Here is a 16519-nt window from a genome sequence, read left to right as displayed (position 1 = left end):
TAAGTAAGTACTAGGGATATAATGTACAACATGATAAATATAATTAACACTGCAGCATATTCTATATGAAAGTTGTTAAGAAAGTAAATCCTAAGAGTTCTCATCTCATGATCACTAAACTTACTGTGCTAATCATTTCGTGGTGAATGTAGCTCGAATCATTGTGCTGTACACCTTAGAGTCATACAGTGCTGTAACTCAATAAAACTAAGGCAGAAAAATAAAAAAGATGGTAAAGGAAAGGGAGGGAGTGTGGCCTGGTGTAAACAAGATGTCAGCAAGGCTGTTTGGGACAGCTTCATCAGGAAGCACAGAGCATCTGGGTTCTTTATTTTTCCCAAAGCTACGCCTACCCTGGGGACGCCCCTCCTCACTTAGCATCTGTTCGAATGTGCTTTGTCTTATACATGCCCCTTGCACATAATGGGCCTTTGATAAATATTTCTTGAATGAGTGATGAAGGACAGGAAATCCCAAACTCACAGGGTCCCAAACCCAAACCCTAACTGCGGCACGCGCGGGGCGGGGGGGGGGGGGGGGGGGGGGGGGGGGGGCTCAGGCCCTCAGGGCACATCCGGTACCTGAGCTCCCTTTCCTTTCGGTATTTTCCACGGTTCTCTCCACCCTGAAATTTCCATACTTGCAAAAGCTGCCCTTTGAAATGCAGCCGAAGCCAGAGATTCTTCTCAGTCCTGATGGCTTCCCAGGAGGGCTCCCCACCCAGCTCTCCCCTCACCACCAACAGCCTTTACCAGACTGTCACCAGGAAGCAACACTGAGCCTCAGTCTAGCCAAGTCTGTGCTCACCATGCTCTAGATTATGGAAGCCCAAAGTAGCACTAAAATACAGACATTTTTATAACTGAGAGGGAAGTCGAGAGGAGAAACCAGAATGATTGCCAACACAGCCTGCTCTCCTGTTGGCACTGTTCAACATCACACCTTGTTGAACGTTGCTTTTTTTTTTAAATTGAAGTATAGTTGATTTACAATGTTGTGTTAGTTTCAGGTGTACAGCGAAGTGATTCAGTATATATATATACACACACACACACACATATACATAGTTCACTGAGCTATATGGTAAACCCTTGTGAATGTCACTTTTTAAAATACAGTACAACACCTGTAATTCACGCGTGGCTATGCTGATTCCACGGGGTTGTTTGTGCAAAGGTCAGATGATGTCATTGCTCTGGAAGCCTTGGGCGGGAGGAGCCACACTTGGACTAACTTCAGCCAGTGAATTCACAGCACCAAGGCCTCATAATTGAGAGGTCACCGTCCACCCTGTGATGTGATTTGTAAAAATGAGAGCATTCTCTCATCCATGCAGGACCTGAGACAACTTATTGATTTTTTTTAATTGACATTTGTGTCTGTTTCCCTTTTGCCATGGAAAAAAATTGAGTCCAAAGGAATGTCTCCTTTTTGGAAAATAATTCTAAATGATTCTGTTTACAGAATTGTAGCACAGCATTGAAAAAAAATCAAACAAACAAACAAAACTTGACCTTAGTAAAACATAAATCTTCCAGTACCTACCCAGGACATCAGATCTTACTGTTTTCAACAGACTGATTACAAAATTAACAGGGAGAAATCAGCAAGCAGTTCCCTTCAGACGTAATGACAGCATGAACTTCTGATTAAAATGCGTAATATTTCAGACAGGACTGCATATTATTTTAGATATAATTACATGATACATGTGATTGTGTAATAATGACGCAGTTTTATAATGGATGTCTCTGTGTCAATTTAGTAGGTATGTATTGTCATATGTAATGCATTATGCTGGCAGAGGAATGTGTAATAGAAAATTGATACACAAATTTTTTCAAGAAGTTTATGCTCTAAGAAAGGTTAAAATAAATGTCCAACATGTATGACTGAAATATTATGCTGTACCCCAGAAATTGACACACTGTAAACTGACTATACTTCAATAAAAAATGCAAAAAAAAACTTTCCAAATAATACAAGGCAGATTGTATTAAGATAATAAGGAAGGAACAAACTGCTATTGGATTCCAAGGAGGGAGAGATGACATCAAGCTGGAGGGGACAAAGAAAATCTCAGGGAAGATTGAGCAGGGTACGCAGATAAGGCGCAAGACAAGTTGACTGTTAGGTGAGCTTAGGAGATGAATCTGGAACCACAAGGTGGGACCAGGCTGAGTACCTGAAATCACTTTAGCTCCCAATTTTGAAGCAGACATGATATGTATATTTTTAAAAACATTTTGTTAGTTTCCATGGGCTGCCATAACAAAGTATCACAAACTGGGTGGTTTAAACATTTATTATCTCCCAGTCCTGGAGGTTGGAACTCTTGAGATCCAGGTGTGGACAGCGGGGGTTCCTTCTGAGGACCAGGAGGGAGACTCTGGTCCACGCCACCCCTCTAGGTTTTTCAGGGTTTTCTGGCAATGTTTTGCATAACTCAGCTTGTAGATGCATCACCCCAATTTCTGTCTTCGTGTTCACGTGACATTCTTCCTGTGTGCATGTCTGTGTCCAAACTTCCCTCTCATAAAGACCTCAGTCAGATTCGGGCTCACCTTAATGATCTCATTTTACCTTGATGACCTCTGTAAAGACCCGATCTCCAAACAGTCATATTCTGAGGTACTGAGGGTTAGGAATATATGTATCTTTGGAAGAGACACACACACACACACACACACACACACACACACACACACACACACACACACACACACACACACACACACACACACACACACACACACACGTTGCCTATCACATAGTTTACTGATTTCTCTGGCAGTCTATCTGCCTCCTCTCAGTCTGAAAATGAGCAGGCGTGTGTGAGCTTAGGGAAGGTATTAATAATGTTGTTCATTTGTGTTACACACTATAGTTTACAAAGTATTTCTCATACTTCATCTCACGTGACCTTCACAATAATTCTATTAGCTAAGCAGGGCAGCTATTAACTACTAATATATAGACAAGTGACTTAAGTTTCAGAATGGTTCCATGAAATACTTAGGGTCATGCTTTAGGTGAACGGAAAAGATGGCAATAAAATTCAAGTAAAAAAATTACGAGCTTCTGATAAACCCAGGATTCAAACCTAAGTCTCCCGAGGCCTATGCTTGGCATAAATTCACCAAGCATTACTGCCTATGGGACAAGTATACTCAAGTCAGTAACATTTATAAATTTGCATTCAGTTCTAGTCGATATTTAATAAGCCAGAAACTCTGTTAGGTGTTGGTGATATGGAGATTATTAAGCCTAGATAATACACTACTGAGAAGGACATGTACAAAGGTTAATTATCTAATTAAGCAATGCAGTGATCTAACAAGAGGCTGTAGGGGGAGAGATCAGCGAGGACACAGAGAGGGAACCTTCCACGCCTGGGAGAGGGGACAGGCTACGAACCCCCTCCATTCTTTTCCCTGCTACCAGCTCAGGGCTCTGCAGGCTATAAACACTGACTAAACTGGGAGGCAGTACAGACAGCACAGACAGGGTGCGACCTTTGGAACCACACTGACTGGGTTAGTCCTGGTGCCAGCGCCCACCAGCTGTGACCTTGGGCAAGTTACTTACTGAGGACCCCGCTTTCTTTCTTGGTAAGACGGGTACATAGGACTGCGGCGATGACAGGATGAAATGTAACGCCCAGACGCTTGATAAACTTTAGCCATTATTCACGAAGCTGGCTTTAACTTCAGTGGCTTAAAAGGATTTCGGTCGATGCACGCTGCTCTTATTGCATAATTAGGTATGAACATTTGATAGAAAACCTCTAGGAAACTAAGCTTTGGGTGGAAACCAAGAACCGTATCTACTCATTTCTTTCATCCTCGCCTCCATTCTACGAGGGATAACGAGAATTCCTAAATCCAGTTTTACAGCTTTTGACTAAAGGTTCCAGGGAGTAGATGCCCTGACGATCTTGGCGTTGAGACCCTGTCCACATCCTCTGGGAATTTCATCCCCGTGGTGTTGCTCTTACACGGAACTCCTGTACCGCCCAACCACTGCCTCTCAGTGTAGGGTCGGCCTTGTTCACTGGTGGCTTTCACTTGCTTTACTTTGGTTCTGTGGGGCACCTACTTGTTTCATGCATAGATCGTAAGGTTGGGCAATTATCTATTGATAGTCTTTGTTACTAAGCATAAAATATCAAATGAAATCATTAACAAAGCATAATTTGTCCCCCAATTTTCTCACAGACGGTTTGAAATTAGTAGGAATATAAGCCAATGGGGAAAATGTGTGGTTTGCCACCTTAATATTGGACTTGCTCTGAAGTGAGTGAGCTTTCATGGAACACAAGTACTAATTATCTGAACAGTAAATGTATATGGGCCAAGACAGTTCTGAAGAAGCACTTCCTCTACCAGTTACCACAACATGTCAGAAAGCTCAGCTCATATTCCAGGAAAGCTGCGCTCGGCCTCTGAGCGAAGGTTTCCACACTGGGCTTCCTGTCTGACCGGGACACTGTTGCACCAGCAGAGTCCTCTCCGCTGTCCGGCTGCCTACGGCTGCATCCTGGTTTCCAAGAGAAAGGAGAGGGACACGGGGGCTCTAGAGCATGTCTTCGATCGCTGTGCCAGGCAAACACACACACACACACACACACACACAAACCTAGAGCCCTTTAAACTTAGGCCAGCGCCAGCTGAAAGCAACCAGAACCCTCTAACCTCTCTGAGACCCAAATTAGCCCTCTAGAGTCAAAGGTACCTCCCTCAGAGGTCACTTAACTCCAAACTGCCATGTCTTACTACCAAAACAGAAAGCGGAGGAGTCCTTTTCTAAATCCTTCTCTCTGTCCAAAATTCCTCACCAGAACTCATCACCAATATATTCTTCATGGTGGTACACCTGACATGGACCACTGAGAATCTAAAAGCGGGCTAGGGGTACAGCTCAGTGGTAGAGCGTGTGCTTATGAGTATGTGCGAGGTCCTGGGTTCAATCTCCAGTACCTCCATTAAAAAAAAAAACAAACCAAAAAACTTTATAAGAATATAACTTCAAATATGAGTACCATGAGTTATATTTTATTATATAATTATCAGAGGCAAATTACCTGCACTCAACAATAACTGCTGTAGAGCTGTATTCTCTCATTGAACAAATATACTTCTATTGGAAGATTATTGCCTCTTTAATAAATATTACATTTAACAGTACAAAAAAGGAAAAATATATATTTACAAAGAGCAAAGGCAGTGAGGTTGTTTCTCTAGTTACAGCTGATAGTAAAAAAAAATATATTAAAAATTGTAAAAATAACTTTTTTGTAGCCAAATCAACTCCCTTCCTAAAACACCAAATAGTCTACAGCCATACCACCCTGAACCCGCCCGATCTTGTCTAAAAACCAAATAAATAAATATATTTAAAATTATCAACTGAGGTAGTACTCCGTAGCTACTAATCTGAAATAACTAGAATTCAGTATCAGAGGCCTGGATTGACAATGCTGTACTTTTTCACTGATTTCTTCATCTGCTTAATTTTCTTCTGTAAGACTTGGTGATCTTGTTTTTTAACATACCGAAAATATCTACAACCTAAAAAACAAAACAAAGCAAGAAAAACAGAAAGTTTTAATACCTGTTGTCAAATTCTGCAAGTACATTTCTACATTTTTAAAGTTTTGCTTCAAGTCCAGCACACTGATGATGGGGAAAATAGACTGATCTGTATCATCTACACCAATGTGTCTAAGCACGTTCGCAGAGCTGTCACCAAGGAAATGTACTGCTTCTTACATACGAAAATATTTCCAGTCCATCATAATGAAGGCATGTACTTTGGCTGGTTCTCCACCTTCCCTCCCAAACCTTAGTTAAGGTGCTGTGCCTGTTATGTACATCCAAACGTTAAAGGAGTTTTCTCCAGAAGCAAATTGCTATCGCTTCCTTCTCAACGGTAACTTGTACAACAGCCAAAGAGACATCTGTAACAACAAGGAGGTTCTCCGTAGAAAACCCTGATGTGAAGAATTAGAATAAACAAATCATAGGTTAGAAGAGATAAGAGCTATCGAGTCCCTCCTGCCATCTGGCCGGCATCTGGCCGGGGAGCCTGCAGCTCTGCCAAAGGTGCTCATTAGAGGTTCTACCTGCTTTCCAGAGTTTTATGATGCTAAGGGGATCACGAGATAAACATTTCAGAGACATGAACCAAATTCCTGTAAGAAAAATATCATACTGGATATTATGAAACTTTTTATATTTGATAAATGAGACCATAAATCACATATGAAAAATTAATTTTATTCCAGTCTCAGTGTGCATATGTCCACCTTCCCTGGGAAATGGCTAGGACATATACCGTACCTCCAGTAACAATTTCATTATCCCTGAAAACAGTATGCCAGAATTGCTAATATTTTATTAGCTGGGAGGCAGTGGTATGTGTGGTATTAAATATAATAATGTGTGTTTCTAAACACATCTACCACTTTAGCAAAATCAAAACACTTCATGCAGAGATTTCTGCTTCTACCTAGAAAAGAGAAAGCTGGAAAGAACTTTGCTCCCACCCTAACACAGAGGAAAAGCCAAATAAACTGCAAACGCCTAGCTTCAAGCCCACCAGAGCTGAAGTCAGAAGAAGTGAGACCATTTCCAGGCCTTTTGTGCCTGATGTTCACAGAATCCTTTAGAATTTATAAAGCACGCTGATGTGATGTCCGCGTGATGCTTACAGCAATCCCATAAGCAAATGAGAACAGATGTTACAATGCTCATCTCTCACAGAGGGCTCCCGAAGGTTCACTGCTTGACCTAAGTGACATGCAAGTAACGGACAGGATGGGAAAATTCACCCAGGGCTTCAGCCTCTGATCAGACGGGTGCCTTTTGGTATCTGTGCTAGAAACCTCTCTACTCACAAAGTAGAGCCACAGTCCAAATCACAGATCTGTTTCTTGTCATCAGTACAGTAGAGAAATTTTAAAATGACTTACACATCTATCAATCCCTTTCCCCCCACAAAATCAGCATTTTATTAATCTCAGTAACCATCTGGAATACTCACGGAGAACACTAACTCCAGATTAATACAAACATATTTAAACCTGACCTGAAGAATCTCTTTAGGAGACTTTAAACTCCCCAGCCACACACCGCGTAGTTGTGGCCACTGTGAGGGTCACTCTCTTCACCTCTGGACACGTTCTGTGGCTGTCTCATTTCGGTACCGGCTACCTTTTCATATTTCAGTGGTACAAAGCAGGTAAGAGTTTTAACAGCCAAGATATTACCCAAAGAAAAGCTCGATTTCCCCTTAAGAGGGATTTTTAAATAAGTTAATAGGAGGTATTTTTTTTTTTCTTTTCTTAGCAAGAGAAAATGTTTCACCCTTACAGGAAGGGGTAAGTAAATATAATATAAAGCTATCATAAAAAATGAGGTCAATAAAGAATATTTTTCTATTTCTACTACAGTAGACAATTTCAGTAAACTTTCTCCACAGCACAACCAAATGGTCATTTGTTGTGAAAACAGTCTGCATCTTGTATTTTAATAGCGCCTAAAGATACTCAAATTAGAGCATAAAAACCAAAGACAATCAACAGTGTGAAATCACTGTTTCTAATCCATGGAGATTCCTTACAAGCAGAACACCTGGCCCAGCTCAGTGCTCATTTTTTTACTCAATCATTCTGCCAGCATCTAATATCCTTAGACACTATTCCAGGTAAACTCTAATATGAATGAATGGTCATAATTTGTCATTTCAAAAATCACCTAAAAGCCATGTCCAGAGAAAAAGAAAATAAAACATATACCTTTTCCTAACAATATCCCAGCTACCAAAGCTTTCTCACAAGCCAAAGTTTTATCATCCTTCCAATCACTTTTTGCCCAAAAGTAACTGAAGTGAAACCTTGGCCACCAGTTTTTCCTGGAGTTCCACTCTTCTTGAACCCAGGCAAGATGACTCCTGGAAAAGAAAAACGTCAAAAGGGAAGGTCAATGATGGAGACAGACCTAGATCATCAGAATCTGAACTTAAGTAGGGTCTGTGGACAGATGACAAGGAAGATGTTCTCAAACTAGCTTCCAAAGATGGCCATGGCATAGCACACGCAAATCCTTTCTAGTCCTCTTCGATCTCCATGACTCATTTTCCATTTAATGAAATAGTTCCGTACCAGACAGTGGTTAACAGCAGACTCTGAGGTCAAAATCTCAGGTTCAAATCTCAGTTCTTCCATTTACTATCTATGTGTTCCTGGGAAGCTGCTTAAATCTCTCTGAGCCTCAACTTCCTTAAGGAGACTAATGGTGCCCATCTCATAGCACTGTTACTAGGATTCACTGGTCCACAGTACAGCAGGTGTCATTTAAAGCTCTCTGCATGCTGTCTAGTACCAAGAAAATGTTCAATAAATATTACCCAAAATTATTAATTTATTACTTAAAAGTTACTTTAAAACCTTACTTTAAATTAAATGCTACAAATTACTATCCAAATTAAGATGCCATTATTACACGAAGACATGAACACATAGGTTTGGCAGCTGAACGTAGGCAGTGCTAAGTGTTCATCAATAATTTAATAGAGCAAAGGCTTATTTAGCACCTATTTTCCCCCTGTGGCAGAACTTCTAGAGGTTTAAAAAGTGAACAGCACATTTTTCTGCCTTCAAGAACTTTGTGGTTAGTCAGGGTTTGCATGGCGCTTTAGATTTAGAAAGCGGTTTACAATAAGTACATCAACCTAGCACCCTGAGAACATTTTATAATCAAGACTGTTCAACCTTTAAGGTCAAGTCAGGTCTGAAGCCCGAAGCAAGTTCCCGCTGATAATGAATTTCCTAACCAACTAACATGGATATAATAAATCAATTAAACTTAACTTGGTGATATTCTTTATTCTCACACACAAAGTAAAAATGACGAGGCCACTCCTTTTCTTGTACCCAGATGTCTACGATCAGATGTATAGTTTTAGATCTCCATCTCACAAGGGACTTAGTAAGCATTTGTTGAATGAATAACCCATGATGATTTTATGAGGCCCTAAAAGCCCCACTGAAAATGATGGAAAACAGCTGGGAGAAAAGCTGCTTCTCGTGTGACCTTACAAGCTGACGACATAGATCACAAAGAGTTTGACAAAGAGTTTAGTGAAGGGTGCGGGCAACCCCTTCCAATCCTCAAGTCCGATTAGAAGGCACATGCTTACCCCTCCACGGTGTAGTCAGTGGTCAGGGAAGGTACTTACTGTGAAAGCACAAAAACGCTTGATAAAATTTTTGTACGTTTTACTTGTGACTTTCTATTTCCTGATGTATTCAGAAGAAAACAGCTGAAGACAGTTCAAGAAATCCAAAAACATAAAGAACTTTGTTTTAAAATATTAGCTAAAATACTGGAAAGTATTATTCATGCTGATCCAGTAATAAATGCTGTGTGCATCTTACCCCATTAAAGTCTGTCTGAGATATTTTGCCAAATACTTCCAAGCAGTTATGTTTTTAGTGCATCCAGCAAAATCCAAGACTCCAAATAACACCTCCAACCCCAGTTTATGGTGTTCTTCCTTCTCTGCAATGGTCATAACAAGTAGAGTTTACATAAAGCACTGGAGAGCACAAAGCTAAAAGATTACATTCCACTGATTAAGTATCACTGAAGCATAAGCCTTCTATGTTGATTAACAGTTGAAAACAATTCATTACGATCATACTCTCCTGTGATGGATCTGAAAAATTCAATAATTTAATCTAATCTATGCTAACGAAGGCAGGGTGCTGAGTCTGATCTCTATGTGGGTTTGCACTATTGAGATCATTATTTAAGATGCCTGCCCTCTTTGGGCATTTTATACACCTTCTCGATTAGGAGAGGAACTGAGGTAGTCCCAGCACCCACTGGCCTTAATATGCAGCTCTACTCCTATGAAGAATCATGTTCTTTTCTATACTAAGCTGAAACCCAGGAAACATTAAAATGAGGTGAATTATATAAACTGAAGCCATTTCTCTTTTGCCAACTCTTGCCTAACATTCTAAAGCAGGGATAGCAAACTCTTCCTGTTAAGAGCCAGACGCTAAATGTTTAAGTTCTGCAAGCCTTACAGTCCATCACAACTGCACAATTCCGCTGTTAGGGCCACAGACAATACGGAAATAAGCAGACATGGCTGTGCTCCAATAGAACTTGATTTATAAAAACAGGGGAGAGGTGGTTCTGGCCCACGGTCATAGTCTGCTGACCCCTGGTCTACGGTTCATCTGCACAGAGAGAGATAAAACAAAAATGACTTACCTGATTTTCTCAGTAATCTATGGAATTCTAACATCAGTTTATGAGATGGTACAATCTGATACAAAATCTGGAAGAGAGAATAATCTTGTGATTTTTATACATTCAGCTTCCTTTCAAATAAAGCTCTTACTGTCCAATATGCCCTCATTAAATTTAAGGATTTAAAAGATACTTTGCTTTTATCCAGTTTCAATTTGGGTAAAGAAAGGTGTTCTATGTAAAGCTATTAAAAAAAAAAAAAATCCCTGCTAATAACAAGATAGCTGGGGCGGCCAGGGGAGAGGAGGATAGACAGACACTTCTTGTTTTCTCCATGTATATATTTATGCTGTTTACCACACTTAAAAATTTAGTTTCTTTTCAGTAGCCAGGACTTGAAAAAAAAGAAGACAAAAGAATCAATATTATGCAGAAAAGATATTTAATATTTATTGATCATAAAAGGTCACAGAATATATAAAACAAAAACCAAAAAAAGGGCAAGGGTGGTTATTTTGGAAGATTGTGTTCAGGAACACAGTACACGAAGAAGTATTCAAGTCAATATTTTCACAATCTTTTTACACAATAGGGAGAAGTTAAAGATTTTTCTTTTCAAAAATAGGAGGGACTATTTTTATGGATATGCCAAAAATAGGATTTAAACTATATCTGTCATCTAAACACATTTAATATTAGAAATAAGTTTATTCATCTGCTTGCTGAAGTACTTTGATCTTCTACTGAAATAATTTCTGACCAAACGAAAAGTAAATTTTGTTAATTTCTCTAATTTTTTTTAATTAGCGATCTATCAATCATGATCAATATACCAGTATCAGAGTATTATTAAGACTCAGTCCTATGAAGTCACATTTGTTTTATTACTTATGAAATTCTGTATATGGCTCAATTCACTTTTTAAAAAATATTTTATCAAAACAGAACGTATGTACTAGAAATGAATATGAATCATGAGTTGCCATTCAATAAATTTCACAAGTCATACACATACACATAATCAGCACCCAGATTAAAAAGCAGAGTATTATCAGAACTCTAGAAGTCTTTCATCCCTTCTGTAAAATTTTTAGCCATTAGCTCATCAAATATTGGCTTTGTCTGTTTGCTTTCGCCCTGTTCTCTATCTCCTCTCCCTGGGCTCCAATTACAAGTAGGTCAGACCTTTCAACAAGTCCTCTGTGCACTCTTTTCCACACTTTTTATCCTTTTTTGCTCTTCCTTCTTTAGCCTGATGGTCTATGTAATTCCTTAATTCTCTCTTCTGCTGTGGTCAATCTGCTACTTAAACCCATTTATTGAGTTCTTAATTTCAAATACTGCATTTTTCATTTTCATTTTTAGAATTTCTCTAAATCTACTGTCTTGAAAATACATAAGTATTCAACACAGTACTTTTGCTACATTCTTAAAAGTCTTTTCAAAAGCACCAGTAATGATTGACAACCTGCATGAAGTTCACCATCTTGCTTTTGTTGTAACTAGCCTTAGTATCCTCTTGCACAAATGGGTAAAAAGAAATCTTGGGGAATAAAATTAAAATAGCAACTTCAAAAGTATTATGCAGTAAAACAAAGCCCGTGGAAAACTTCATAAAATTTCTATATCTGAAGGTTTGATAATGTCAATTTTGATGACAAGTACAGAGTAGACCTAACTGACCTTTTAAAAGAAGACTGATAGAAAAGGATTTTTCTCAGTCATTTGTTTAGACCGAAAAGGACCTTTCTTTTTCTTATTCCTCTAAAATATGACTAGAAACCAACCATGAAATATATAAGGAACTCCTAAATTCAACAACACAAAATTAAAACACTCAGTTCAAAAAGGGCAAATGATACAGACATTTCTCCAAAGAAGATGCACAAATAACCAATAAGCACATGAAAAGATGCTCAACATCACCAGCTGTTAGGAAAATGCAAATCAAAATAAAAATGAGATACCACTTCACACATACAACAGGATAGCTGTTATCAATTTCTTTAAAAGAAAAAAAAAAGAGGAAAGTAACGAAATGGTGGTGAGGAAGATGTGGAGAAATTTAAACCCTCATGCACTGCTGGTAGGAATGTGAAATAGTACAGCTGCTGTGGAAACAACCTGATGGCTCTTCAGAAGGTTAAACAAAGAATTACCGTAAGATCAGCAATTCCACTCCTAGGTATACACTCAAAACAACTGAAAGCAGGGGCTCAGACACAAACTCGACACCAATGCTCACCAAAGTACTCTTCACAATAGCCAAAAACTGGCAACAATCCAAATGTCTATCAACAGATGAATGCCCAAAATGTGGACTGTGTGTATATACAATGGAATGTTACTCAGGCTTAAAAAGGAAGGAAACTCTGATACATGCTATAATGTGGATGAATCTTGAAAACATTACAAAATAAGACATAAAAAGACAAATATTGTATGAATCTACTTAGATGAGGTTCCTCGAATAGGCAAATTTACAGAGACAGAAAGTAAAACAGAGGTCACCTAGAGTTGAGGGAATGGGGAGTTACTGTTTAATGGATACAGAATTGATGCTTGGGATGATGAAAAACTTCAGGAAATGGGTAGTGGTGATGGTTGCACAAAATTATGAATGTACTTAACGCCAATAAAGTGTGCACTTAAAAATGGTTAAAATGGTAAATTTCATGTTACATACATTTTAGCACAGTAAGAAAAAATTTTAAAGCAATACCATATGCAATAATAATCCCAAATATGAAACACTTAGGGGTAAATTCAACGAAATATATATATTAAAAGCTACAAAACATTTCAGAGAGAAATAAAATACCTAAATGAATGGAGAGGCATACCAAGTACACAGTTTGGAAACCTCAACACTGTTTAGATGCCTATTCTTTCAAAATTGATCTATACATTCTATATATATATATATATATATTTATAGCATTACATAAGCTGATTTTCAAATAAATGAAAAGCCAAAGGACCTAGGGAAGCTAAAAACAATTTTGAAAAAGGACAAATTTGTATGACTCTCATGACATGATTCCAAGACTTGCTATAAAGCTATAGTAGTCATGATACGCGGTATTTAATACGGATGAAAACAGACATCACTAGAGCATAAAAGAGTCCATACCTATGGTCAGATGACTTTCAATGAAGTTACCAATGTAATTCAACAAGGAAAGGATAATCTTTTCAGTAAATGATGTTGGAATAATCACATGGGAAAAAAATGAACCTTGATCTTTACCTCATACTACATTAAAAAAAATTAGCTGAAATCTATAACAGACCTAAACATAAAATTATAACACTTCTAGAAAAAAACACAGAAGAGAATCATCATTATCTTGGGGTAGGCAAAAATTTCTTAGACAAAAAGTACTAGCTGTAAAAGAAAAATGAAAAAATTGTACTTAAATCAAAGTTAGAAATTTCTGCTCTTTGGAAGATACTGTTAAGAAAACAAAAAGGCAAGCCACAGACAGGGAGAAAGTATTTACAATCCACATACCTGACAAAGGACTTGTAATCAGACTATGCAGAAAACTTCCAAACTAATGAGAAGACAAATAAGCCTTCAAAAAATAGACAAAGTATTTCAACAGACACTTCACAAAAGAAGACATAGGAATAACCTATGTGCCTAATATGCCTAATAGGCATATTAAAAGATGTTCAACATCATTTGTCATTAGGGAAATGGAAATTAAAACCACATGAGACACCACTACACACCCACTAGAATGGCTATAATTCAAAGGACTGAATACCAAATGTTACTGAGGATGTGGATACATACATTGATGGTGGGCATGTCAACGGTACAGTCACCTCAGAAGACAGCTGGGCAGTTTCTTAAGTTTAACATACATCTTCCAGCAATTCTTCTCTTAGGTAGCTACCCAAGAAAAATGAAAATATATGTGCACACAAAGACTTGTACATGAATGTTTACAGTGGCAGTCATAATAGCCAAAAAGTGAAAATAACCATCAGAAGTGAATGTTTAAAAATGGAATACAGTAATAGGGAACAAATTACTGATACAATAACATGGATGAATCTCAAAAACATTCTGCTGAGCAAGAAAATCCAGACCAAAAAAAGTCCACACGGTAGGATTTCACTTATATGAAATTCTGGAAGAGATCAAACTAATCTATAGTGACAGAAAGCAGATCAGTGACCGCCGGGGCCAGGAGCATGTGGGTAGGTTGGCTGTAAAGGGAAACGAGGGACTTTTTAGGGTGATAGAAGTGTTCAGCATCTTGATTATTACGCTGGTTACATGATGTATATATTTGTTAAAATGTATCCAAGTATGCACTTAAAATAAGTGTTTTATTATATGTAAATTAAATTTCAATAAAGGTGATTTTCTAAAAATAGCAATGCAGAGCTTTCCAACCAGGGAGGCAAAGGGTTTCTGAAATATGTCTCACTTGGGCAGAGGATGGGGGCATGGTAGTGGAGGGAGTCTACCTGGAGCCTGCAGCCTCCTCTCCTCCCCTCAGAGTACCACACCTACACTGTCATTTTCTCTGGGTGCTAGAACATGAAAGCTGGAAAGCAATGACCTAAGAATGTTCCAAAGTAGATCCCAACCCTGTTGAAACACTGAAATAAAAATTCTATACCTTAAGCACACTTATCAGTTTCTCTCTTGGTGCCCTCTCTCTCTTTAGGAAGCCATACAAGTAGATATGAGCATTTGGATTGGATGGGAACTTCTCATCATAGGCGTAATTGGTGAGCACCTCTCGGGCTCCATCTTGATCCCCGTAGAACTCCAGCATCTATACACAGTAAGTCATAGCATCTTAGTTAAATTCTGTAAGATAGCTGCACAACTTTCCTGAGGAGCACAGAAAACTCATACAACTGGGAAGCAGTATTTACTGTACGGGGAACAACAGTGACACCGGCTGTCGCTTTCACCAGCAGATGTCACAACCTCTATGGAACAGACAACAAAGGCCTACACTGTTTCCCATTTTTTTCCTTATCATATTTTGTTCCTGAAAAATGCAAAAACTTGAATGTTAAGAACTGTTCCTACAAGAAATAAAGCCTTTAAAGTAGGGAACACTAACGACTGAAAAAAGACTATATGATGCAACTAACCTCAGTGCCCTACATAACTCCAGCCACACAAGGGGTGCACAGGAATTATAACCCCTTCCTTTTCATTCCTTCTCATCCTGACACAGGAATTTCCAGATTCACTGACATATAGTTTCAGAGACTATCTTCTGACAACACAATTATCACTTTAGCACTAATAATACTTTCAAAAAGCAAATTATTTCGATGATTTATTCCTAGTGCCCAGTTCTAGGGCCTCTGTCCTTTCACAATGACTGAGATAACAGGACATCTTTAAGAACTTCCAAAAGCCATACTTTATCTCAGATATTGTGACCTAGCTCCAGATTTTTGTCCCTTTCGCCTCTATATTCCACCAAATCATAAAAGATCTTTTTCTTTTAAGCTCAATAAGAACATAAAATTGACATTTACAGCTATTTTGTTAATAATTTTGTAAATACAGTCAGGCGCCCTGCATCATCTGTGGGCCCTGCATCCCTGGTTGCCGCATCCTAGGGTTCAACCAACCACAAATTGAAAATATTTGGGAAAAAAATTTCCAGTGAGTTCCAAAATGCAAAATTTGAATATGCTTGCTGTGCAGACAACTATTTACATAGCATTTACACTGTATTACATTGTAAAGATGATTTAAAGTATACAGGAGGATGTGCAGAGGTTATATGCAAATACCACACCATTTTATACAAGGGACTTGAGCATCCACAGATACTGAGGGACGACTGTATTTGGCCAAGACATGTTATCCAGGTGAAAAAAAAACAAATATTTATAGTATACTGGTAAAATAAAATATACTGTAAATTGGTAAAACAAAAATTATTCAGATCAAAAAGGCATCATATTCCTTTTTTATTTTTTAAACAATTTTCTCCATTAATTGCCTTCTAATCAGTAAGGATTAAGCTTACAACAGAATGAAACTAGTAAAACTTCATGAAAAGTCTATTTACCTCTACATAACTCTTCACAAAAGGGTCCCAAACTCCAGGAATTTGAATCAGTGCACAAAGGTTTATAGATGTCTTCCAGCTGTGGTTGAGCATATTCTGGGATGCTGTATTATAAGCATAATCATCTTCATCTGCCCAAAGACAAAAGATTTTTCAAAGTCATTCCGTATTGAGGACTTCTGAATCAGT

General features: G+C 38.4%; 1 protein-coding gene across 3 annotated transcripts in view; it reads right to left on the bottom strand.

Annotated features, from left to right (window-relative positions):
* Positions 1–5032: 5032 nt before the first annotated feature.
* The window catches only part of TAF1A (TATA-box binding protein associated factor, RNA polymerase I subunit A), a 29069-nt gene continuing 17582 nt past the window's right edge, over positions 5033–16519 (bottom strand). For all 3 annotated transcript variants that reach the window (XM_014562167.2, XM_014562168.2, XM_006188142.3), the window contains exons 6-11: positions 16331–16461; positions 14906–15064; positions 10287–10353; positions 9440–9563; positions 7799–7953; positions 5033–5570 (exon numbers count right to left, since the gene is read on the bottom strand). In XM_014562167.2, the coding sequence (XP_014417653.1) occupies positions 5458–5570; positions 7799–7953; positions 9440–9563; positions 10287–10353; positions 14906–15064; positions 16331–16461 (749 nt within the window). In that variant the 3' untranslated portion in view covers positions 5033–5457. The remainder of the gene's footprint in view (positions 5571–7798; positions 7954–9439; positions 9564–10286; positions 10354–14905; positions 15065–16330; positions 16462–16519) is intronic.

Source organism: Camelus ferus, chromosome 23, assembly GCF_009834535.1.
Source record: "Camelus ferus isolate YT-003-E chromosome 23, BCGSAC_Cfer_1.0, whole genome shotgun sequence".
In the NCBI taxonomy this organism is placed as follows: Eukaryota; Metazoa; Chordata; class Mammalia; order Artiodactyla; family Camelidae; genus Camelus; species Camelus ferus.
This window is presented reverse-complemented; position numbering and strand designations above follow the sequence as displayed.